This window comes from Phocoena phocoena, chromosome 11 (genome assembly GCF_963924675.1).
Source record: "Phocoena phocoena chromosome 11, mPhoPho1.1, whole genome shotgun sequence".
In the NCBI taxonomy this organism is placed as follows: domain Eukaryota; kingdom Metazoa; phylum Chordata; class Mammalia; order Artiodactyla; family Phocoenidae; genus Phocoena; species Phocoena phocoena.
In genome coordinates, this window is record NC_089229.1 from 7,534,794 (window position 1) to 7,559,963 (window position 25,170).

The following is a 25,170-nucleotide window of genomic DNA, read 5'->3' on the forward strand; positions in this document are numbered from 1 at the left end:
GAAGTCCCTGATAAAGGTATACTTCAGAAATGTCATTTCTGTCCGTGTCCCTCCTCCTCGTTCCCCTTCCTCATAACAGATTTAATTTCTTATTTATCCTTCCAGTGCCCTTTGCCTCTGTGAAACTGGGGGCCCTGGCAGTGGGGGACAGCAAAGGTGCGGAGGACCTGGCACACAGGCTGTCTTAAGTTGACCTGTGGCTCGCAGGCTGGGGCTGAGGCTGGGCCAGTGCATTAACCATTCCTTGGCCCCAAAACACTTTTGTGTTCGAGACTGGCTTACCCCAAAGGTGGAGCGGGCAGGCGCCCACAGAGCACGATTTCAGAGGCAACAGGAGGTCCCCAATGTGTCTCAAATACATCCACCTGCCGCATGACATTTCACTCTCGATTTGTTCCTGTCAGACCCCTTCCAACGTATGAATGTACGAAGGCTCTAAGATTCTGACTGATTGCTCACTGCATACCTGGCACCAGCCTAGACCTTGTAAGGAATTCAAAGCTAAATAACAGACCTGGCCAGGCAAGTCCCTCGCCTCAGGGAATTTTCATGCCACTGAAAGTCAGCCCACGTGGCACCCCGCACTCTGCAGCTAGGGTGTCCAGCTGGCAGCATCACCTATGGCTCATACAGGGGCCACATCAGCAGGACGCTGGGTCAAGCGGCTGGGGAGGGCAGAGATAGGGAGAGGGGCGGCCACAAACAAGCCTGGAGACATCCGGAGGGGCCCGCATGGCAGGCATGTTGGGATTGCCTGTACTCCTTGGGTTTCCTGCCTCAGAGGTCTAATGTCTGCTGTAGATGGCTCCCCTGGTGGGGGCTATATGCGGATGCAGTTTCCGGCAGAGGCCTCTGGGGCTTTCTCTAGAGAGATGCAGAGCTGCCCCCATCTCCACCTCTGCCTGTCACCCCACCTTTCAGAAGCAGCTTCCTCAGAGGCAGAGAGGAGGAGCTGCGGCGCCACGGGAGTGGTGGTGCTCATGGCAGCCCCTAATCACAGGACCAAAGACCAGAAATGGGCCCACATTCAATAACTGCGGGCTGCTCAAGCCAACCTGGCACCTTGATGAATGAAGCCATTGACCGTAAGTATCTAGGATACACCGGGGCGTGGAGATGCACGTGTGAAATACACTTGAGAGAAAAGGAAAGGTGCAGAACAGTAAGTACACATGGCTTACAATGATCCAACAATCTTCTTAAGGCTCAAATCCAGGTTCACCTCCTCCAGGAAGCCCTCCCCAGCTCCCCAGCTGGGATGAGTTGCCTTCTGATGGCACCTGGCATCTCCCACCACCGTGCCTGTCACATCATCCTACACTCTTCCATGCAGAGCCATCTCCCCTGGCAGACTGGATTCAAGGAAGGCCACGTTTTGTCTGTGATCTTGTATCCCCAGGATCTGATATGGGGTAAGTGCTCAGTTAGTGCTTACCAGCCTGAGCTAAAAGAGAACTAGAAGAGAATTTAGGGGAATTTATGAGAATGTAAGAATTTAGTCCACTAGGTCCACTTGAAGTACCGCTTATCTTTTTCTTCGATTTTCTAAGTTTAAGGGAGGTCCTGACGCAGGTTTACAATCTCTTCAGCCTGAGGATGGGTCTGCATTTTCTTCTGGGAGCTGGGCCTTGCCATGCCCCTCTGGTTTTTCACGGTGCAGCCAGGGTTGCTAAGAACCCTGGAACGTCAGCGCTGAAGGGACCTTGCCGATCACCCAGTTCCCAGTGTTCTGGATCTTTTTTTGTCTCCTTTCTGAGGGTCCTTGGAACCTTCACTGAACCTCTGTGGGCCAAGATGTGGACACCAAATGTACAGGTTGCTATGGAGACAGACTTGCTGCATCCATCATGCCTGGCGCACAGAAGGTGCTCAATCAAGTCAGCTGCTCCTGTTACTCATCTGGTCATTTATCAAGTATTTGAGCCCCTACCGCCTAGCCGGCCCAAATGATTCCCTGTCCCGAGAGAATTCACAGGCCTTGGACCTCTGTTCCTGGGGTCACTGCGTACTGTAGTATGAAGTTGTCTGGCGAGAGCTTACTCTTAAACGTGTGCAGCACCTCCCATCAGGACCCCCTCCATCACTGTCACCGCACACGATCCAAGAGACTAGAAAAGGTGCCTCCAGGGACTTCCCTGGTGGTCCAGCGGTTAAGACTCTGGGCTTCCACAGCAGGGGGCGCGGGTTTGATCCCTGGTTGGGGAACTAAGATCCCACATGCCACGTGGCCAAAAAAAAAAAAAAGTGTCTCTAGCAGATACAAGTGTCCCTGATTGAAAATCCCTGATCTAATATGCTCTCTTTTAAGGAGGAGGAAGCTGGGCCCATGTGACTTGGATCTCCCTCAGGCCCAGAGGAGTCCAGGTTGCAGTTGGGATCAAATTCCAAAGCATGTCATAGCCCCCTACCTTTCTGGAAAAGCCATACCCAGAAAGGGCACAGAGACAGCCCTCTGGAACCCAGGACAGTGCACACAGTAAAAGCAGGGAAGTGTGGGTACAGGTGGAAAGCCCCACACAGAAGGCCATGAGCCCCCTGACCACCGGACAAGCACAACTTGTCCCCGCCAGTGAGGCACTGCGTGAGCCGGGGTCAGCTGGGCTGCCCTGTTTACACAAGGACACAGACCTTCTGCCCCTCACCCCTCGGAATGTCTGACTTGGGGCGTGCCCTGCGCCAGCCAGCTCTGCCCCATGAGTAAAGAGGGGCCCAGGTCCCCGGGCACAAGTGCCAGGAAGCAAGGAACAGGAGTAACACCTCAGGGACAGAGGTCAAAGTGCACACGTTTATTTTCTAGAACAAAGGCTAAAAGAAGGAAGTTTCTTTCATTTTATTTTAAGAAGGACAAAAATTGTTATTAAAACATCTACATTATTATCAAGATACTAGACCTTATGGATATTTAATATTAAAGTGTGGTATTCTTAAATTTTTTAATACACAGACATTTTTAAAGGACCATTAAATTTATCACTGCCCAGCTGAGAAACGCAGCATCCCTCTTTGCCCCATCAAGGGTGCCTGTCCCCCCTCACCATATTTGCCGTGATGTCTTGTCCCTGCCTGCCGCCGGGGGGCACAGGCCCGATCTGAGCCTCTCCGAGTCACAAGTGAAATAATCACACGCATCATTCGAAGTGTGCTGTGCCACGCCTCTACTTCCTACTCCCCGCCTGCCCCTCGCTTTCTTCCAAGCCTGCGGGGGATCCAGCTCTGGCCAAGCCAGGGAGCACCACATCCCAAGGCCCCTGCAGGGATAACAGGATGGAGAAGAAAAATCTGGATTCTAATCCTATTCTTTTGGGTGGGAGACAAACACCAATCCTTTTCCTTCCCCGAGCACTCATGCTCTCTCCCCACTAGGCTGGGGTGGTCTGGACGCCATCAGGCGGAGCTGGGCCCAGGCAGGGGCCGCTTCTGCCCCCGCTACCCATATCACCTCTGACCCCTCGCTCCAGTCCCTCAGTCCTTGCAAATGGCATGATGACCCTGAAAGTCCCTCCTCATTATGCCAGGATGGCTGCATTTTCCGGCCAAATTCTTTATCTTTAGCCCTCATTAGAAGTGATTCCTTGGATACCACACACATATGTAATATTATATAGAGCGATATATTTAATACCTGTGTATATATGCATCACGGGGGCGACATATATACACACTAAAAACAAGGCTGGTGACGACAGACTGCAACAGCACGGATCAGGGAAAACAAGTGTCATCAACATTCACGGCCACAGGCCCCACCTTGGGTCTCTCCTCCCCTCCAGCCACACCACCAGCACCCAAACTCCGCAGTGCTGGCCTGCTGAGGGAAGGGGCAGGGAGAGGAAAGGATGCATGCCACAATTATCAGGGAAAGGTTGGGCAGTGGCAGCGAGAAGAACAGGGTTCTCTGCGGCCCAGGGTGCCCGCCATCATCTCAACGCACACTCGAAATGCTTGTTTAAGGAGAAATAAAGGGTATTCCATTCTCTCTGTCTCACCCTCCCACCAACTCCAGCCTCAGTCCCCAGCTCCTTCCGGGGGGCCCCACCCCTTGTGCCAATGGTGTGGGGCGTTCTGGAATGTCTAGGGAACCAGGGGAGGCTGGGTCTGCCCACAAGGGGTGGGATGGAGAGGGGGGGGTGCACGCAGACACGTCAGATGAGAGGGATGGGAGAGGGCTTGGGGGGGGCAGGGGTTGGGGGTCAACTGGGGTCCCAGGCAGCTGGCAGGGTCGGGACCAGGGAGGGGCTGGGATGGATGGTCCTAATTGTATGTCTGGGTCTAGGGGAGAAAGGGAAAGGACTCTTCTGAGTCCCCAAGAAAGAGGGGCTGTGTCCGATCCTGGAGTAGCCCATGCTGCCCACGGTTAAGTCTCCCTTCTCTCCATGTCCCCTGACCGCCCACCCTCCCAATCCCCCCAGTACCTCGTGCAGAACCTGAGCCCACGGGTGCCCTGCCAGGTACCACCTCTCCGGGAGCAGCCATGGGGAAGTGACCTATGCTGCTATACTCCTTAGGACCATCCTCAGAGGGGACTGTCCCTCTACAGGGCGCTGACACAACCAACCCCTGGGCGGTGCTGCCGGGATTCCAGCGGATTCAGAGACTGTCACATCCCTGCCAAGAGCCTGGAGGCTCCAGCTGATAACTGGCCCTGAGTCTTGTGACCGCAGTCTGCATTCCAGCTCTACCGTGCGGTGGGCTGGAGATGCTGGGTAGAGAACTCCTTCCTTCTAGGCCTGTTTTTCTATCTGCAAAATGGGGGTCTGGGCTGGGTCATCTCTGAAGCCTCTGACGACCTACAATCTACATTCAGCGGCCCACAAAGGAGAGGGGCTGGGCTGGTGGCCTCACCAGAGAGCCACGCTCCTTGGTCAGGCTCCAGAGATCATGTAGCCCAGCCCCTCCCACTCTTCCAACCAGAGGGGAAACTGAGGTCCCAGAGGGTAAGTGACTTGTACAGTATCCCCAGTCCAACCTGGGGCTGCATTTTAAAGCTGGGTGGGGCCTCCTGCCCTCTGTTCTATCCTGATCTGCCCCCAGGGGAGGTGGGGAGGGGTGAGGGTGGCGCAGGGGGAAGGACCCTTCTGCTGCAGATTCAAGTGGGGACCCCACGCTCCCCAGCCCTGAGCGCTGGGCCCCCTTTAGGAGTAGACGGAAGTTAAAGCTGTAGGCTGAAGCTGGAGGGGTCAACCAGGCCCCTCCCTCCGCAACCAGGAGAGCCGGGGTTGGGGAGGGGAGGACCTGCCCAGGGCTTCAGCAGGATGAGGACCCTGGGACCGAGTGGGGCTGCAGCTCGTGCACCTGGGTATGCACTGGGGCAGTGGGGGCAGAGAGGATGGCTGGGGGCCCCAGACCCAGCCCTGGCCTGCCCCGGCCCTCCTATCAGGCGCTCCGTGCCCACCCCTGCCCCCGATCCTAGGACTTCACCCACGGCCAGGAGCTGGTCTACTCCCCAGTGACGGAGGCAGCAGCAGGGGCTTCTGGGGCGGCACCAGTGGCATTCCCGTCCTCCTGCAGCAGGAAGTTGTATTTGCCGAAGTCGTCATCCCGTGGGCACAGAAGCATGTCCTTGCGGGCCTTGGCCAGCTTCTGCTTCAGCACCTCGCGCCGGTCCAGCCACTCGTTGAGCTCCTCCTGCCCGTGAGCGCAGCGGCACTTGTCCCCGTCCGGGCAGGCCTTGCCCTTCTGGAGCCTGTGGGTGGCAGGAGGCTCACTGCCCGAGCCCTGTGCCCTTTCCTCCACGGGCTGCCGGACCTGGGGCCGGCCACTCCGCCTCCCCCGACAAGCCTCTCCCCATGCAGCATCAGCCCCGGGGAAAGCGGGCGTGGCCTGGCGACGGGTCCCCACCTCCAACGCCACTCCGCCCCACTCCCGGGTCCTCACACCCAGGAGCAGCTGTCTTTCTGGACATCCCCACCCCGCCTTATGCCACCTCCAGGCCAAGTGGAGCCAGAGCTGGCCGTGGCCTCCGCCTTTTCAGGCCGCCCCACAGCCCGCCCAGCCCTGCCCTCCCGGGGGCACCTTTCGCAGAGCCGGAACTCGCCCATGGGGAAGCGGTAGGCCCAGCCACTAGCGTCGCTGTCAGACGTGAAGACCTTCTCCTTGTGCTTCTCAGACTGGATGTGCTGCTGCCACTGCTTCTTGCTGTTGCTGTTCTTGCCGCAGAGCCAGCAGTGGTAACCCATCTGGGGACACAGCCACCGTGGGCGCCCGCTCCTCCCACCTGTGCCGGGACCACTTCCCCCAGGGAGGCTGAGCCCCTCCGCACAGCTGCTCCGGGTCAGGCTCGGACCAGGGCCCCCAGGGGATGGGGTGTTACCATGATGTCGGCGTAGTCCGTGGGCATCTGGATCTGCTTCTCCCCCTCCCGAGAACTGATGGGCGTCCCTTCCCCCGGCTTCCCTGGGTTGTGCTTCTTCAGCCACATGTCATAGGTCTGTTGCATGTCCAGGACTGATGGGCAATAGGGGATGCAGGGCCTGGTGAGAGGGGATTCTCCCTCTACTCTGTCCCTCGACCCCTATGGGACCCCTGCTGCTGGGCTGCCCGGTCAACTGGAGACCCAGAGAGGGCTCAGCCCGGTGCAGCCGGAGTGGGGCCCGCGTGGCCAAGCGAGGCTCAGCAGGTGCGCTTGGGCCTGCCGACGAGGGGGGTGTCCGGATCAGCCCCGCCCTGCCCACTCACTCTTGTTCTCCTTCATGAACGTCCACATGTCCCTCTCCTCCGGGCTGTGCGCGAAGGAGCAGTTCCCCACGTACTGGCACTTGCGGCCGTTCTGCGCATGGATGCAGAGCTGCAGGGCAGGCATGGGGAGACCCTGCTGAGTCTCGCCGGACTGTGTCACTGCCCCGCCAGCGGGCAAGCCCTCCTGGGGCCCCACGGCCCCATATCCGAGGTCCCGCTGCCACCCTGCACCCCACCCCGGCGCTCACATCGTATTGCTGTGGGAAGTTGCGAATGGACGGCAGCGGCCTCACCGACACCCACTTCCTCTTGGCCTTGGACATCACCAGGAGGACCCGCCGCTCCTTGGTCCAGCTGCAGGATAGAGCGGGCTGTGTGACCTCCACAGAGAGCCTGGCTTCCTCGCCTGCGGTGCTTAGGTGGTCCCCACCCTGCCCGTGCCCCCGCCCGGCACCTGGCTCACCAGTGCCGGGCCTTGGCGCTGCAGTACTTGAGGTCCTTGTCAGGCTCCACCACCTGCCCGTTCCTCCAGCACTGGCCACACACAAACTTCATCTGCAGGTCAAAGGTGCTAGGCCCATGGGTCCGCGGGGCACCCTGCGGAGGAGACGCACTGATGAAGCCACAGGCACCAGGCTGAGGCCCCGGGGTCTGATATACAGGTGGCCTCCGGGAGCATCAGGGCCACCTGGAGCCTTGTGGGCTGGTCCACTACCACTTGGTGGTGGGAAGTGACCCCCTAACTCCAGGCCCATGGCCTCTCAGGGTGGGAGCCAGGCCTTGGATTCCAGATGGAGTGCTCTCTGCCGTAACTGGCTATTTCCCACGGGCCTGCTTGCTGGAGCTGCTGGCGTGTCCCTGGGCACAGCATTCGACCTCACATCTCCCTGCTTTTGCACATGCTGTTCCCTCTGCCTGGAATGCCCTTCTCCATTCTTCATCAGGCTTGTTCTGAAAACTTTCAAAACCCAGCTCAAGCACTACCTCCTTCAGGAGGCTTTCCCTGAAGCTCTCCTAGGTGGCAGCTGCCCATCCTATGGGCCCCCATAGTACCTGAATTACCTCATGTTGACTGACTCATCTAGTTATGAGGGCCAGGCCTGGTGGAGAGCAGAGCCTAGAAGGTGGGATGCACCCGCAGAGAGTGGGGATGGAGGAGGCTGCCTCAGGTGGTGGGACAGACATCTGGGCACCAGCCCTGGACTCTCAAAGACCCCACCATGTTCACTCCCCGTCCTCTGCCTCAGCCCTTCCCCTGCAGGCAGGAGGGCCTGCTCTTCTGCACCCCTGCCTGGGAAAGGGTGGGGGGTGAGAGGCAGAAAAAGTGCCCACCCAGCCTTGTCTCCTGCCACCTGCAACCCCCTCGCCCAGCTGTGCTGGCCACCCTGCTGTCCCTCCTGCTAGCTAGAGCCTTCCCATCCTCCCTGGAGCCTCAGATGGGGAGTCACCCCTCCGCTCTTCCTCCTCTGACACAGGAGTACCTGTGTCCTCGGCACTGCCTAGCCCAGGGCCTCCCCTGAGCAGCAGGGGGCTCTCACTTTGTTGGGTGCCGATTGACCCCTGGCTGGGAGACTTGCGGCCTGGCTCAGCCCCAGGATAATACATATCCAGACAACAAAGTAAAATCCTGCCTCTGTAACTGGGACACGGTCTGGCTAAAGCAGACAGGAGGCTTATCCGTGTCACTATAGACCTCTAGATGTTCCACTGATTCTCACAGAAGCGTAAGAAGGCCCATTTCACGGATGAGGTAAGTGGGGTCCGGAGGGGTGCTGTGGTTTAGCCACTGCTCTAGGGAACAGCCATGCCGGCCCACTGAGCTTCCTTTTCACAACTGCACAGACTCGACAGCCCTGGGGGCGGTAGGGGTCATTCTCATTTGACTGAGCAGAAGCAGAGGCTCAGAGAGGTTACTAACCCCGCCACGGGTAAGTGGCCCGAGGATAGGGACCTGGTGCGAGGCAGGGGCTCATGCTTTTCTGTAGGACGGTACAGCTGCACCACGGGCACCAGGCATGAGCAGCTTCTACCCTGGCATCCTGTCCTTGGCCTCACACTGCCACTGGCCCCACCCTCTGATGGCAAGCAAGCAAGATGCCTCATGCCTGGGCCACAGCCAGGTCCGGCACAGAAGCCCCATTCCTGAGCCAGGCCTGAGAGTGGCATCTTGGGTGGGCAGGATGCAGGGGGGTCAGGGGGATAGGAGGTGGTGAAGACTCAGTGTTCTCTTTACCAGATGACGCTGCAGGTCCAGCCTGAGCCCCGCACTGCTTCCCAGCCAGGCTCCTGGCCAGGAGCAAAAATAAACCATGTGGCGGTTGGGGAAGAGGACCGAACAGGAGAGGGGCAGAGGACAGGAGCAACTAGGAAGAGGGGAGAGGAAGAAAAAGGACCAGGAACGAGGGGGTAGGGAGACGGGGGGAAGGCCAGGGGGGCCGGGCAGCCCTGTCTGCCAGACTGGCCCAGGCCTACCCCACCGGCCAGCCTGCGCTGCTCCCTGGCTCACTGCCACACCCAGGCAGGCCTCAAGAGGGACCAGAGGCCCAGGCTTCTCCCAAGGTGACCAGTGCGTGGGCCTGGCATGGTGAGGGAGTCATCCCTCGTGTGTGGATGGCGAGAGGCCTCACCTCACATTCACTGTCTCCTGGGCCCTGATCCCCATTTCATATGAGGAAACCTAGGGGTGATGGGGATGGTGCAGGTGGGGAGGGAGCTGAGCGAGCTCTAGAGAAGCTGTCAGAGAACCCGGGACCTACTCCGCTCCGTGCGCCCCGGGCAAGTCTCTAGCGTGTTCTGAGCCTCAGTCTTCCTGCCTGCAAACACACTACTGCGCCCCAGCTCACGTCCTCAGGACCAGGGTGAGGATCCAGAGGGGTGGGAGGTGAAACAAGCAGTGGTGGAAAAGGCTGAGGAATACCAGGACATTTACATGGTCTCCAAGGACCTCCCTGGAAGATATTCATTAATTACAAAGGAGGAAAGGGTAACTTCATAGTAGAGAAAGCTTTACTGTGGAGGCATCTTTAATCAAGTTACCAAGGTATTGCTGGTGAAGGGACAGATGGAGATGACGTGCCTGCCCGATCAGACAATCCCAAAGGGATGGGCCTTTTACAAAACAACTGCCTCTTCAAAAATGCCAATGTCACTAAAGACAAAGAAAGACTGAGGAACTGCTCTAGACTAAAGGCGATTAAAGACACTACAAATGAATGCAGTGTGTTGCTGGGATTTGGGGAGGATTCACAAAATCTGAATAATAGCACATCATGATTCGGATAAGTCCACCAATGTGAATTTTGTGATGTTGATAACTGTACTGTGGTTATTATGTAAGAAAGTGTCCTTATATTTACTTACTTATTGATTTATTTTTTGGCCATGTGGGATCTTTGTTCCCCGACCGGGGATCGAACCTGCGCACCCTGCATTGGAAGCGTGGTGTCTTAACCACTGGACGGTCAGGGAAATCCTTATATTTACACTAAAGTTTTTAGGAGTAATGGGGCATCATGTCTACAACTTACTCCCTAGTGGTTCAGAAAAGTATATTTCTGTAAATAAATGTGTATGTGTGTACGTACACACGCATACACACAGGACAAAGTGAGTGTGGAAAGTAGTAAAATGTTAACATCCGGGGAATCCAGAAAAAGGTATACACAAATTCTTCATACTCTCCTTACAATTTCCTGGTAAATAAATTATGTCCAGGTAAAGGGATGGGGGATGGCCCTCGTGGGGGCTGACCTCACCCCCAAGGCCAGCCCGGGGTCTTACCAAGCTGCTGCTGGCCTTCCCTGCGTGTGCCTCCATCTGCTGCCAGTATTTCTTGGATTCCTGGACGATGTCTTCGTGGGTCATGCCTGGTGAGGGGGGAGCAGACACAGCATCCCTGGAGCTCAGTGAGGAGAAAGGCAGGGGGTCTGCAAGGTGCTGGTACCACCCCAGGCCCAGGGAGGAGCCCCACTCCCCAGTTAGGCCGTGGAAAGATGAGGGGAACAGGGAAACCACTCATCCTGTCTGGGCCTGTTGGTTCATCTGCAGTTGGGAACAGACAGAGGCCTGCTCCAGGCTCACACAGAGAATAAAATGCAGGAGCAAGATGTGGGCTCGGCAGCATGGCAGGGGCCTCTCCGCACCCACGCCCGTGGCCCTGTCCCTCGGGCCAGGTGCTCAGCCCCCTCCCTTGGCCTCCGCCTCCCTCAGCGGGGCCTCAAGCCTGAGCCCTGCTTGGCAGCCTCTAGCGTGCTGGTTCTTAAGGCTCTGTGCCTGGCCCGGCCCGGCTCCCCAGATCACCGAGGGGCCAGGGCCCTTCACTGCCAGTCGGCAAAGGGCAAATACCCAAACCTTGTGGCCCAGACCCTCCCAATGTGACTGTGGACACTGCGCCCACCTCCGAGGGGCAGCTCACAGCCTCTTCCATGAGGCCCACCCTCCTCCCAACCCCTTACAGCCTTCTAGTCCCTCTTCCAGAGCTGATTTAGTTTTCGACCTGGCCCTATGGTTGCTGCTCCCCCAAGGCCACTCGCCATCAGGGGCTTACTCTGGGCCAGGCATGTGCTTGACACCCATCTTCTTGCTGATGGATGTACCTCTAGCCCAGGGCTCTCCCATGACCTTGCAGACCCCCACACGTGGCTGCCTGCTCAACCTCTCCACTTGAAGTCCAACAGGCAGCTCAGACTCCCCACGCCCCACTCGAGCCCTGATGTGATCCCAACCTGTTCCTCCTGAAGCCTCCCCTCCTCAGAACACGGTAACCCCACTGGGGTCGACCTGATGCCGTCCTTCGTCTCATACTTCATATCTGGTCCATCAGCTCCCGTTGGCTCCACCATCAAAACACACCCAGAATCTCATCACTTCTACCACTTCCACCCGCTGCCACCCTGGCTTGAGCCACACCCTCCCAGGTCTCCCTCCATCTGCCCTTGGCCCCTCAGTTCTCCACGCAGCAGCCAGAGCAACTTCTTAAAGACACCGAGCAGGCCATACAACTCTACCTACTCAAACCCCTACCCCCAAACCCTGCACACCGTATTTATTTATTTTTTTGCGGTACGCGGGCCTCTCACTGTTGTGGCCTCTCCCGTTGCGGAGCATAGGCTCCAGATGTGCAGGCTCAGCGGCCATGGCTCACGGGCCCAGCTGCTCCGCGGCATGTGGGATCTTCCCGGACCGGGGCACGAACCCGTGTCCCCTGCATCGGCAGGCGGACTCTCAACCACTGCGCCACCAGGGAAGCCCTGCACACCGTATTTAGAACAACCCCAACTATTTCTGTGTACCATCTAGAGGTTTTTTCACGCTTGGGTCCCTGCCAACCTCTTAGGCCTCATCTCCGACACGCCCCCCCGCCCCCCAGGGGCAAGCTGCTCTGCCCTCACATCCCCACATACAGAAGGACATCCTTCCTTCTGTACCAAGCTTGCTCCTGCCTCAGGGCCTCCAGCCTTGCTGTTCCCTCTGCCTGGAATGCTCTCCCTGCCCTTCCTTGCTCAAATGTCACCTCCTCTGAGAGGCCTTCCCAGACTATCTTATCCCAAATGCCCCCACCCCGAGTCCCTCTCCATCCTATTGCTTGCTTTACTTTCCTCACACAACTGACGCACATCTGAAATTCTATCACCCTATTTCATCAGCTCGAAGAAGACAACGATTGTTAAGACGCGCCATTATTTTATGTTCCACACACACACAACAATGCCGCTAGGCAGACGATGACAGGCGGTGGGGGACAGTGTGCACCCCAGAGCAGATGGACGTAGGGCCTGGTACCTCCCCGTCAGACTGTCTGCCTTGCCCTCGCGTACACACACCAGGGCCCCGACTCATTTTTGCTCAAGCCCCTGACAGCGCAGGTGCTCAGGGAGTCCCATTAGGTGAGCGAGAAAACGAGCGGCTTTCCACCTCCTCATTCCTGAGGCCAAGCTGACATCATCCCCTCACAGAGGACCAGTGGAGGCTCAGTGAGGGGCCGCTGATGACCAGATCCCCCAGGTGGCCCGCGGGGCTCTGCCTCCCTGCCCTTCTCCCCGCGTGTCCCCCTGGCAGTGCCACACAGGGAGAAATCCAGGGTCTTCTGGGCCTGCAAGCTCCCTGATGCAGAGCCTGCGCGTCCTGTGACGTCCAGGAAGCACTGGCTCCTCTGCAGCCCCACAGCCCGGCACCGCCCTCCTCTGAACTGTGCAGCCCCTCGCCCTCACCTGAATACTGCTGCAGCAGCCAGACTTTGAGCTCTATGAAGCTGTGGGCGAAGTGGCAGCTGTCCTCCCGCAGGCAGCCGTAGCGCACCTCGTGGCGGCACACGTCGAACTGGAAGTGCTCCTGGAACTGGCGGACCTTGGAGTACTTGAGGGAGGTGGAGCGGACGATGTGCACCAGGCACCTGGCGGGCAGGATGGGGGGCGCACAATGCAGTCCGCATCCCGCCCATTCCCGGTCGGGGCCCCCTCCCCAGGGTCAGTGCCGTTCACCCACGGGAGGGGCTCCTCCGTGGGTGCCTCCCGCCTATTAACTGCTGGCACAGGAGGGAAGAGGTGGGGGTCCTATGCTCAGGCAGTTCTGGTTTGGGCCTCAGCTGTGTGCCCCTCTCCCGGCCTTGACCTGCGGACAGCTCAAAGCCACAGCTGCCAGCAGGAGGAGGGCACCAGACCCCACCTGCTGCGAGGCTGGGAGAAGGGGGCATCTCTCTCAGGTTCCCCAGCTCGATGCTCCAGAGCTGGTCCTGCACCCGGAGGAGTAATAATCGAGTATCTCCTCTGGCCTGGGAATTTTAATTACCTTCATAGCAACCCTAGGAGACTGGGATCATCATTCACTTTACGGATGAGGAAACCAAGGGTCACAGTGGCCAGAGGACATAAAACAGACCATTGTCCAAGCTGGGATTTGGACCCAACTCTGTCTGACCTCAGGGCCTGGGCTCCATCAGCCATGCTGGGGCACAGCCAAGAGGAGTCAGAGGGAGCGCAGGTGGGTGCCGGAGCCCACCCAGCCCCTCCCACTCCCTGTCCAACGCCCATGCTGGGACAGTGGAGGGTGCTGGATGGGAGTCAGGGATGTGGCCCCCACCTGCCGGCTGAGTAAGCTGCTTCCAAGCCTCAGTTTTCTCATCTGTTCATCAGAGACACTCCTCCCCACAGGACTGCCAAGATCATTAAAATACCCAAGAGAACGCTTGGAATATAGAAAATGCTCAATAAATGTGGTTCTGTCCTTTCCAGGTGGATGCTGGACCTGAGTCCCAAATCCTACCCCTTGCCTTGACATCCTAGGCCCACCCTCTGCTCCCCAGGCATCCAAGCTGCCCCAGGGGGACTCTCCACCCGCCCCACCCCAGGCCTGGCCATGGGTCCGGCTGTGGGTCCCACTCACTTGTTGTTATAGAAGCTATGCTTGGCAGCCAGGTTGGAGCAGACAGACGGAGAGTCCTTGGTGCCTTTGCTGATGATCCGGGGTTTACTGTCAAAGCAGATCTGCCCAGGGAGGGGGTGGGGTGGGCTGGGATGCAGCATGGCCACCCAGGAGGGACAGACTGGGTCCCTGCAAGCCCTGCCCTGAGTCAGGGGAGTGAGGAAGGGAATTCCAGGATCTGTGGTCCCCACCTCTCTGATCCCACCACTGCAAACGCCTGGGGCAGGGGTTACTCCATATCTCTGAGTCTCAGTTTCCTCAACTGTAACCTGGGGGAAACCACACCTGCTCTGTCCCACATCTTCACTGTGAAGCTGGAAAAAGATCTAATAGAACTTCAGGTCCTTTGTAAAGTATATGCAGCCACCAGGCTGTGGGCTGTGATCCCCTAAAGGGAGAGGGCAGCCCACCTGCTCTAAGAGTTGGAGGGAAGGGCCGGCTGTGTGATGGATGGGGGCTGGCCGAGCAGCACCGAACCCTGCCAGCAACCTGGACCCAGCACCCTCCCTTCACGGAGATGGACCTGACACCGTCCCTGCCCTCATCACACCACGCCTGGGTGGGGAGGCAGGGGGCCAGCAGCGTCTTCCGTGACAGCTTTGGAGAGGAAATGAACAGCTTGGTGGAGCTGCTGGGATCAGAGCTGAGCCTCAGAGGGTCCAAGACGTAGACACACGGCGAGGGCACCCCACGGAGAGGGCACAGCGTGGACACAGGCAGGGAAGTGGACAGAAAGGTGCAGTGGGCATTGAAGCCAGCACAGCTGGACGAGGGGGCATGGGGTGGGTTGGGATGAGTTCCTAGAGCACCTGAGTCTGGCCTACGATGGCAGGAAGCAAAGAGCAGATGTGGTTACTTCTCTTTCTGGCCTCAGTTTCCAGCTCCGAACAATGAGGGGACTGGATAGGATCTGGGCTCTAGCGCGATGGGAGCGTATGGGTCTAACTTTCTGAAACTCCCAGGACCTGTGGATTCTAAGGTCAGGCCTCCAAAACCCGCGGGTCCCAGGGCCGACAGTCCACAGTGGAGCCCGCGGGAGCCCCTCCCCAGCCCTATCTGTGAATCGACCGTGGAGGGGCCAGTACCTCACAGAGGAACGTGAAGATGCCCTGGTGCTCCTTGAGGAGCTTGGCGATGGTGAGGCTGCCGCGCTTGACGCCCCCCAACGGGTCGAAGAGCAGGTCGCGGTTGAGGGTGCCCTTCCGCTCCTCCGTCCACACGTCGATCTCCTCCTGATGGTAGGCGAAGGTGCAGTTATCCCCGTACTTACAGTCCTGCTTGTTAATCATGTCTGCAAAGAGGCAACAGGACACACGTTCCGCCAGGCGGGATGGCAGCCCACAGCACCCCCGGTGGGGCCTGCGGAGCAGGAAGGCTTGGCAGGGGTGGAGCGGCGGAGCTCAGGGAGAGCGCTTCCCAGGCCAGGCCCTTCTTTGTTCTACACTTGGGTGTGGGGGCCAGATCTGCACCTTCCCGTGCAAAGCATGGCGGTCGCCGCGGCTCCACCACCCCACAAGGCTGCCTGGTATGGGTCAGGCAAGGCGACAGGTGGGTAAAGGGCTTTGTAGACATACACAAGCCGTTTTATCTTTATTATTCTGCACCAGGAAAATATACCACTGGTTCAGGAAGGCATGGGCCTTGGGGTCCAGCAGACTTGGGCTGGGATCCCGTTATTCCTGAGCCTTAGCTGTCTGTCCATAAACAGAGAACACGGTTGTTGTGTGGATTAAGTGAAACAATAAATAAAACTCCCGGGGGCCAGGGAGCAGGGAAGGCAGCAGGTTTATAATCCAGAGACCCGCCATTTCCTGGGGGTGGGAACTGTTTTTCTTTCTTTTTCTCCCTCCCTCACCCTCTTTCTAAGTCCGCCCCATTCCAGCCCCCTGCCAAGCTTGCAGGCACACGAAGATGAGCAGGCCGGATGGCCAGGTGACCTCACAGACTGCTCTGCACTGCGACCAGCTCCACACCCAGTGGGGAGGCCTGCAGGGAAGGGCTTCCCAAGATCCAGGTGCTGCTTGAAGGAGGAGCAGAGGATGACCAAGTTCAAAGGGCACAGCATGTGCAAAGGAGTCAGGGTTCAGCGTATCTGGGGAATGCTTAGGGCAGACGGGGACTTGTAGGCCTCGTAGAATTGGGACTCCATCCACGCTGGCCAGGGCATGGCTGGCGGGGGCCTGCGAGCTCAGAAATGACAAGTCTTTAAGATCCACCTGGGCAGACAAAGAGCTGATCCAGGAAGCCTGGGTGGGCTACTGCCACGGGCTGGGTCGGGGGACAAAGGCGGAACCTGGAACAGACTCCCAAAGTCTCCTTCCTCACCCAGAGCTGTCATGAGGATGTGTGATGGTGGGTACAGAAGGGCGACACTATGAAACACTTAACAATATCAAGACTGTTTATGTCCTGCTGTGCAGACTGCACCGAGATGCTTGGTTTGGGAGTAGAAGAAAGCAAATGAGGTACCTGCCAAATGTCCACTAAATGTCAACCAAATGACATGAGCCAGAAGTGAGGAAAATGACAACAACCTATTAAATTTTAAAAGCTAGTGTTTATCAAGCCCTTACTGTGGGCCAGTCCCCAGTGATTTACATGGATTCTCTCTCCATATCCTTCCAACAGCCCTTTGGGACCCTGCAGTGTAACAGAAACTAGCTCTCCGTGAACCACCTGAGCCTTGCACCCGGGAGTGCATTCTGCTGGTGAAGCCCCAGCTTGAGCGTAACATCCAAACACTCCCACCTGTCTGTGGAGCTGGTCAGGGCAGGAGCTGCTCGATCTGAGATGGGAATCCCTCCTTCATGGACCACACCCGTCTGTCTACCTGTCTGCCCGTGATGAGAAGCAGAGCTGCGGCCGGGCGTGAGAAGCTGGGCCTGGGCCGTGCCACCTGCCCCTGCTGCAGCCCACCCACCTTTGCACAGGTAGTAGGAGCCCACGAAGCTGGTCTTGGTTGGCCGGGGCCGGATCCGCTTCCAGGTCTGGTCCTCGGAGCTCCGGAGGCGGCCGAGCAGGATGTCCCGCTTGCACTTGTGCTCAAGGCCCTCGCGGTAGGTGTAGTCGCCCGCCCTGGGGCCTGTGGGGGCAGGGAGGACAGGGACTGGTTCCGGAAGCAGAACTGAAGGGTGACAGCCAACGGGCCTGAGCAATGGGGACTGACTGCCCTGCTGCCTAAACGCCCGCCTCCTTCCCCTGGGCCTCCCGCCAGCTCCTGCCATCTCTTCCCTGCCATATGCTCCCTGGGGACAGGGGGCTTGGGCAGAGGGGAGCCCCTTTTCAGCACCCACCCCCTTTCCACCACCACCCTGCCTCTACAGTGAGCCTGACCACTTCAGTGTTTCTTTGGAACAAATGATGAAGACGGTGCCTGGCAGAGAGCAGGCTCTGTCCCTTTCTTTTCCTGCCCCGGAAAAGCACTGCCAGACTCGGCCTCCCTCCCCTGCTCCTTTGCCTCTTCCCTGGTGCTCTCGAATCTTCTGACCAAAGGCCTCCTCTCCCCAACAATGGGGCGGAGGGTGTCTCCCCAAAGAGACCAAGAGGACCAAGGTCCCTCGTGGGGACCCACGTGACGTGGCTGGGCCAGCACCAGGTGTGCAGCGGCTCTGCTTCCCCAGCACAGGGGGCAGCGAGCAGTGGGCGTGCAGATCGGGGAGGCTGGTGTGGTCTGTGCAAGGAAGAAACTTCCTCATGGGCATAGCCACCCAGCAAGACGGCGCTCTGCTGCCCACCGCACGGGGCCGCGGGCTCTGGCAGGATGGCTCTGTCAGGGGTGACATGTGTGTGACATGCGTGACATGCGTGTCCTGTCAACGTCAGCACCTCTGAGAGGGAGAACTCTAGACTGGTAAGATCTGTAACCCTGAGATACCAAGAGAATATTCTAAAATGTCGGAACTATGGGATTCTGGCAAATGAAATACTGCGAGTCTTAGAGTCTAGAATTCTGAAATTCTGGGACTTCCCTGGTGGCGCAGTGGTTAAGAATCCGCCTGCCAATGCGGGGGACACAGGTTCGAGCCCTGGTCCGGGAGGATCCCACATGTCGCGAAGCAACTAAGCCCGTGCGCCACAACTACTGAGCCTGCGCTCTAGAGCCCATGAGCCACAACTACTGAGCCCACAAGCCTACAGCCCGTGCTCTGCAACAAGAGAAGCCACCGCAATGAGAAGCCCATGCACCACAATGAAGAGTAGCCCCCGCTCTCTGCAACTAGATAAAGCCCGCGCACAGCAACAAAGACCCAATGCAGCCAAAAAAAAAATAAATTAGAAAAAAAATAAAAAGATGATTCTAGAATTCTGAAATTCTAGGTGTGCTGAAAAGTGTCTACCAACACTGGGCATCTACTTTGAATTGCTCCTACAGTCTCCCTTGGATTTGAGGGCTGGAAGCCTAGGAAGTACATTTCCCAGACTCCTCTGCCCTCTGCGTTCTAGGCAAGGTTTGAATTCACCCAGCAAGAGGTGGACGGAGAGGATGTGGACAGAGGTGCAGGCGCCCTTCCTCGGCAGATGTGTTTTTGCAGCAGCCAGCTGGACCCTGCCTTCCTCAGCCTCTGGGCTGTGGGGCGGCCGTGATGCTGGCCAGCAATCTCAGCAGCCCCCTGGGCTCTGTGTGAAAGCGGCGGACCCTGGCTTCTGGGCTTCAGCTTGTGGAGAAGTAGCCCAAAGGCCCGGTGGAATCTCTGGGCTTCCACTCCTCTAGGCTTTCTGGCAGTTTTCAAAGTCCCTGCCTCCCACATGACATCCCTGTCTGCTCGGAGTAGCTGGTGGGGCTTCTGTCTTCCCATACTTATCTCTGACTGGTACACTTGGATTGTGTCATTCTGGGATTCTACCATTCTGGGATTCTACACTCCTGAGATTCCCGGCATCTCTGGGCAGAAGGGTGGAGTATGAAGGTGTGACCTTACCTGTTTTGGGGTAGCAGAGCTGGCACGCCTGCTTGAACTCGTGGGTGGCCGCCAAGGGGTTCTTGATGAGCAAGGCGGTGTTGGGCATGGAAGGCTCTGGCTGTGACAGGGGGAGGTTGGCCATTTGGGGTGCTGGACGATGGCCGGTGCCACCAGAACCAGCCTGGGCACCAGAGGCTGGGGGGCACTGTGACATCCCCCAATCCCACCCAAGAGCAGAACTGCAGCCCAGGACCCCTCTTCCTCCACCCTCCCAGCTGGGGAGCCCCTTGTAACATGATCCAAGAATCCAGCAGGATTAGATCAGCCTAGTGGCGATGCACGGGTGACAGCGACCTTGGCCCAGAACCTTTCCTTGAGTTAAAACCCAACATGAAAGTGGAGAAGCAGGAGTGGCCCTGATTGGGGCCTAAGCACAGGCCCTCCCCCACTCCCATCCTTTCTCCCAAGCCCCCAAGGCATCAACAGATGGGGAAGAAGGCAAAACTCAGAGAGGTTAGGTGGCTTCCCCAGGGCCACACAGCTAGTGTCTAGGCCAAGGCCAGAGTACAGGCCACCTAAGCCCTGGTCAAGCGCTCTCCTCAACTCAAACCTGGCTGAGTCCTGAGACCACGGATGTTACTGACCCTGGAGAGGTTACTTAACTCCTCTGAGCCTTGATGTCCGATTTGGCCAGACAACGGCGGGTGGTGCCCTCTGCTCACCCTCCCAGCACATGGCTGGGCCAGGAAGGATTTGGAAGGGCTGGTAAGAGACCATCTCTGGCCCGTCCGCTCTTGGCCTCCTTGGGGGATGCAGCACCTTATCCCACGCTGAGGGCTCACCCCTGACTCTGGAGACCACAACCACTTCCTCTCCGTCCCCCGGAGAGCACGAGGTACCTGCGCACCGATTCTCACCGAGTCACTCACCGAGGGGGCTGGTCTCTGAGTACCGCTCAGGGGACGATGGTCCTGTGAGTCGGCTTCGTCTGGGCAAGAAGACACAGGGGTCACCTGTCCTGCGCTGAAGGGCAGGAGGACCCTCCGAGGACTTTCTCTCCCGTATTTCTAACTAGGAGAAGCCATCCAGGCCACACATCCTCTCCCATTTGGGCCACCGCCCGGGGAGAGAGAAATGTCTCAGCCTGGGCATGCCCACCCTGTACTTACACCTTCTGCACCCCCACAGCCCCGGGACAAAGCCCGAGCTCCTCAGCTCGGCTCGCGGGTCCGGTGAGACTAGCCTCAGGCCTTCAAGGCCCCCGACCCACTCCCCCTCCGGCTGACTCCTCTGCTCATCCGCCAGGCCCTCTATCGCTAGGCCTGTGTCGCACTGCTTCCTCTGCCAGCACGTGACCCTGCTCAGCTATTACCTCCTCCAGGAAGTCTCTGTGAAGCCCATCTGTGCCCCCTGCAGCCCCACGCACCCGACTTGGCAGTGAGCGCCCTGAGCTAGGTCCGATTGTCGGAAAGCCGATCCTGCAGAGGCCCAGGCGGGTCTGTTTCCTTGTGGGGTCCCTAGGTCAGAGCGGTGCTGGAGGAGCCCACGACCTGGCACCCCCTCCCCCAGCCTCAGGACCATCCGCGCACCCATCTGGTGAACCCAGGGCCCTGGAAGGCTGGGTGAAGAGCACCACACTGCAAGCCTGGAATCCTGGACTACCCCAGCCCTGCTCTTTGACCTTGAACAAGACATGCAGCCCCTCAGGCCTCAGCCCCGTACTGTGCGGAACACTGCAGGAGACACAAAGCCGGAAGACGCGGCCCCAGACCACGAGGCAAAACAAGAGTTACAGTCCCAACTGCACAGGGGGTGGGGGTGAATGTGCCCCTCCAGGTCTCACCCATGAAGGAGCTGGGCTTGTCCAGGGAGCCACGGGTCGACCCGAAGCTGTCGAGGGTGTCCAGTCGGGTCTCCGAGTACGGCAGCAGGTCCAGGGAGTCCAGCGCCGAGCCTGGCGGGTCGAGGGCATCCAGCACCGAGGCAGCCAGCTTCTTGGAGGGGTCCATGACGAGGCCGAAGGAGGCAGGGGGCAGTGGGCTGGAGACGGGGATGGAGCCACCCACCACAGGTGGCAGCAGCGGGGTCCCGCCGGGGAACACGGGTATCAGCTGGGGCAACTCGCTGGGCACACCGCTGCCAGGCAGGCCGCCCTGCACCAGAGACTGCAAGGTGGGAACAGAGGGAGGAGAGGGAGGGGCTGGAGGAGAACTCGAGCGCCCAGGCTTGGGCAGGCCCGGGTGAGGCTCCCCACCTCGCCCCACCCCGCCCACCTCGCCCCGCCCCCCGCCCCTGCCCGGTGGCCTCAGTCCCGACCTGTCCCACAGGTGGAACCACAGGGATCTTTACAGTCCCTTCTGGACCCACGTTCTGCACTTTTGTGTTTCTATCCAGAGCGAGTCCCTCCCCTACCCCCGAGGCCTCAGTTTCTGCAACTGCGACGTGAGATGGGGCCTTCCCTCCCCCCGACACGGGACGTGAGGATGGATGTGATGGGGTCCCGGCGGGGAGAAGGGTTCCGGGAAGAGGAGGGGGCAGCACGGCTCACCAGCGAGTCCAGGAGGGTGTCCAGCTCCGGACCGAAGACGTCCCCATCGGAGAAGTCATCCAGACTCTCGGTGCCGGGGAGGGCCCCGCTGCTGCTGTCCAGGGGGGCCAGCAGGTCCAGAACGTGAGGGAAGAGGGGCATGGGGGGTGGGGAGGGGAGGGGGGCCGGGGAGCCTCGCAGGTCCATGTAGCAGTCTGTGGATGGGGGTGGGCTCAGTAGCTGCAGGGGTCCTGCTTGGTGGGAGTTGGGGGTGGTGTCCTAGGGCCTGAGGTCTCCTCCAACACCTTCCCCCCTTTCCCTGGCTCCCGCCAGGAGCACTGCCTGCCCTGCTGGCCTGACCCCATCGGGGGAGGCTAGGCCGTAGTGAAGGGAGGCCCCATGGGGTGGGAGAGGGGCCTTTTCGTTCTGCAGTGTTCCTCCGATGGGCCTGGTCAGTGCCTGAATAGCCCACCTCTGGGGTATGCAATGCCCTCTCTCAAGGACACTTTTAAAATGTGACCCCTCCTGGAAGCCAGTGAGGAAGAGAAAGGGAGAGGAGGACTTGGGGAAAGGTGGACTCCCGGCAGGGGGTAGGGCCACTGCTACCCAACTGAGGCAGCCCCTCACCTTCCCAGGCTGGAGGGACGCTCTCCCTGCCCTGCAGGGGAGTCTGTTTTCCTGAACCCACTATTTTCTTTCATGCTTCAGGTAGTCCCCAGGGCAGGGAGCCCCCAGGAGCCCTGTCTACAGGGCCGGGGATGGCAGGTGCTTGACCCATCTGACCTCCCGGGGTCTTGGCAGGGAGGGGCTAAGCTCTCCCCAGGGCCCATCTCCACCCCGTCCCCTCAGGTCAGGGACACTACCTGTTTCGATGTCATCTATGGACCCCAATCCATTGGAAGATCCCTGTGGAGAAGAGGACAGGGCAGGTCAGACAGACACAGGCTGGGAAGGCCACAGTGCCCGGCCCTCAAGGCCCCTCCCCAAGTGACTACTGCTGATGCTAATTAACCAGGGGGCTGGAAGGGCACAGGCCAGAGGCAGGGGGAGTGGGGTCAGACAAGCCTCACATCTGCCCCTTGCCGGAGTGCCCTCAGGGGAAGGGATATAACCTCTGAGCTCCGTTTCCTCACCCGTCAAGGGAGGTGTTGTACAGAGCCCTCCACGCATGTTCCAGGCAGGGAGAGTTCGCAGCTCAAAGCTGCAAGTGCCACTCCTGAATCACCAGTATCCCCTCCCCCAGTTACAGCCCCAGGCTGAACCAGCCCAGGTGGGATCCCACTGCCACCCGTGGACCTTCTGTTGGAGGGAAAGCTGGGCTCAAGCTCGCCCTATGTTCTTGCCAAGCTCCTCATCTCCTCTGGGCCCGTTTCCTTGTCTGTAAAGTGAGGATGATACAGTCATCCTCCTCCTTCTACTGTAAAAAGGATGAGATCGGGACTTCCCTGGTGGCGCAGTGGTTAAGAATCCACCTGCCAATGCAGGGGACATGGGTTCGAGCCCTGGTCCAGGAAGACCCCACATGCCGCAGAGCAACTAAGCCCGTGCGCCACAACTACTGAGCCTGTGCTCTAGAGCCCACGAGCCACAAATACTGAGCCCACGTGCCACAACTACTGAAGCCTGTGCGCCTAGAGCCTGTGCTCCGCAACAAAGAGAAGCCACCACAATGAGAAGCCCGTGCACTGCACCAAGGAGTAGCCCCTGCGCGCTGCAACTAGAGAAAGCCCGCGCACAGCAACGAAGACTCAACACAGCCATAAATAAATAAATAATTTTAAAAAAAAAAAGGATGAGATCACTTGACATTTGTACAGAGCTTAGAACTGTGCCTGACACACAGGAAGTGCTGTGTTTGTTAAATGCGTAGCATCGAATTTTAAATCCAAGCCACCAGGACGTTGGCCTGGGTAAACTAGTGTTCTCGTTCACTGGCCTCCACATTTGGCCCCAGTGGACTCGCCTGGCTTGTGTCCAGCTCTGGGCTGTGGCGTGCACTTCCCCACCTGCCTGCATGCCTTTGTGCGAGCTGCTCCCTCCTCTCCACCTGCCCCAATCCTGCCAGCCTGGCTCTGTGACATCTAAGGTGAGACTGAATACAAGGCTGCCTCAGGCTGTCTGATCCTAGAACTCACAGCCCTCCTTTTTTTTTTTTTTTTTTTTTTTGTGGTACGCAGGCCTCTCACTGTTGTGGCCTCTCCCGTTGCGGAGCACAAGCTCCGGACACGCAGGCTCAGAGGCCATGGCTCATGGGCCCAGCCGCTCCACGGCATGTGGGATCTTCACGGACCAGGGCACGAACCCGTGTCCCCTGCATTGGCAGGCAGACCCACTGCCACGCACGGCACCATCTGTGGTCCCCTGGCTGCAGACTCCGTGGACACCGAGGGTTGGCCCTTGTGGAGCTGGGCATTCCACCCACATCTGCTGTGGCCCTTTGGCCATGGTCATTTAGTCATTCAACAAAGATCTTCCGAGCACCTGCTGTACGTGCCCAGTGCCACTCTGCTTGCTGTGATGAGCAGCTGACACACTACGCACCCCCTCGCTGCCCGCGAGGACCTGCAGGCAGGCTCCCTGTCCCTGGTCCCGGAAGAGACCTGTGAGCTGGCTGGAGGGAAGGGGTGCGAGCACTGGCCTTGCCTCGGGCACCACCGCCCTTATCCCATCCGCACAACCACCCTGGGAACCGGGCACAACTGTCATCTCCCTTGTACAGAGGGGACCTAAGGCTAGGACATGACGTCATTTCCTCTAGGCCACGCCATCAGTGAGAGGACCCCCAAGTCTCCGCTCTCAAGTGAGCTCACTACGGAGCCAAGGGGATGGGTGTGCACACATCGTCTGGCGCGTGAGGAGACGATGGTGAGGACAGAGAGGGAGGTTGGAAGCAGACCATGGAGTGGCCTGAATGTCAGGCTACAGTATCCGGATGTGATTAATAACAGTACTTTTAAACAGATACTTTATTAGTTATTTGTTTATTTATTCGGCTGCTCTGTGTGGCTTGTTGGATCTTAGTTCCCCAACCAGGGATTGAACCCGGGCCCTCAGCAGTGAAAGTGCGCAGAGTCTTAACCACTGGACCAGCAGGGAAGTCCCTCAGATATTTTAATTTACAACCACTGAGGGTTTCTAAGCTGGGGAGAGCCCCACGAGGCCAGGCTGTCGGAGTTCATCCAGCAGCAGTGTTGGGGGACAGGAAGAGGAGTCCAGACAGTGTCAAGGGGACGAGAAGGGGAGGCCAGCCACGACCTGGAAGAGTGGGATGTGACCTGAACCAGGGCAGTCACTGTGGGAAGAGAAGGAAGGAACGGGGATACCCCATAACATTCCCAGCCAGGGTCTCCCCAGAGTTGCCCTATAATGCACAATTGTGCCACTATCAGCAGAAAACAAAAGGGAGCCCTAGTTTCTCTGGCTCCAGGAATGAGGCAGGAGCCCGAGATCTGGGAACTCTGGATAGGATCTGCCTGGATGACTCCCTGCCTCCCCAGCACCACTGGCAGGAGGGAAGAGGAGCTCTGCACAGCCCCCTCCAGCCATGCTGGCTTCCTGGCTGTTCTTCGCACACACTAGGCACACTCCTGCCTCAGGGCCTTTGCACTGGCTGCTCCCTCTGCCTGGTCCCCCAGACCTCCTCATAGT

At 58.6% G+C, this 25,170-nt stretch overlaps 1 protein-coding gene across 1 annotated transcript in view; it reads right to left on the bottom strand.

Annotated features, from left to right (window-relative positions):
* Positions 1-5,436: 5,436 nt before the first annotated feature.
* ZC3H7B (zinc finger CCCH-type containing 7B) overlaps positions 5,437-25,170 on the bottom strand; it is a 29,980-nt gene continuing 10,246 nt past the window's right edge. Inside the window, exons 7-22 of the mRNA XM_065887387.1 lie at positions 22,386-22,428; positions 21,544-21,737; positions 20,839-21,160; positions 19,925-19,983; positions 19,014-19,113; positions 17,015-17,176; positions 15,180-15,385; positions 14,056-14,156; positions 12,885-13,066; positions 10,456-10,541; positions 7,139-7,272; positions 6,924-7,029; positions 6,676-6,784; positions 6,311-6,444; positions 6,013-6,176; positions 5,437-5,683 (exon numbers count right to left, since the gene is read on the bottom strand). Of these exons, the coding sequence (XP_065743459.1) occupies positions 5,437-5,683; positions 6,013-6,176; positions 6,311-6,444; positions 6,676-6,784; positions 6,924-7,029; positions 7,139-7,272; positions 10,456-10,541; positions 12,885-13,066; positions 14,056-14,156; positions 15,180-15,385; positions 17,015-17,176; positions 19,014-19,113; positions 19,925-19,983; positions 20,839-21,160; positions 21,544-21,737; positions 22,386-22,428 (2,349 nt within the window). The remainder of the gene's footprint in view (positions 5,684-6,012; positions 6,177-6,310; positions 6,445-6,675; positions 6,785-6,923; positions 7,030-7,138; positions 7,273-10,455; positions 10,542-12,884; positions 13,067-14,055; positions 14,157-15,179; positions 15,386-17,014; positions 17,177-19,013; positions 19,114-19,924; positions 19,984-20,838; positions 21,161-21,543; positions 21,738-22,385; positions 22,429-25,170) is intronic.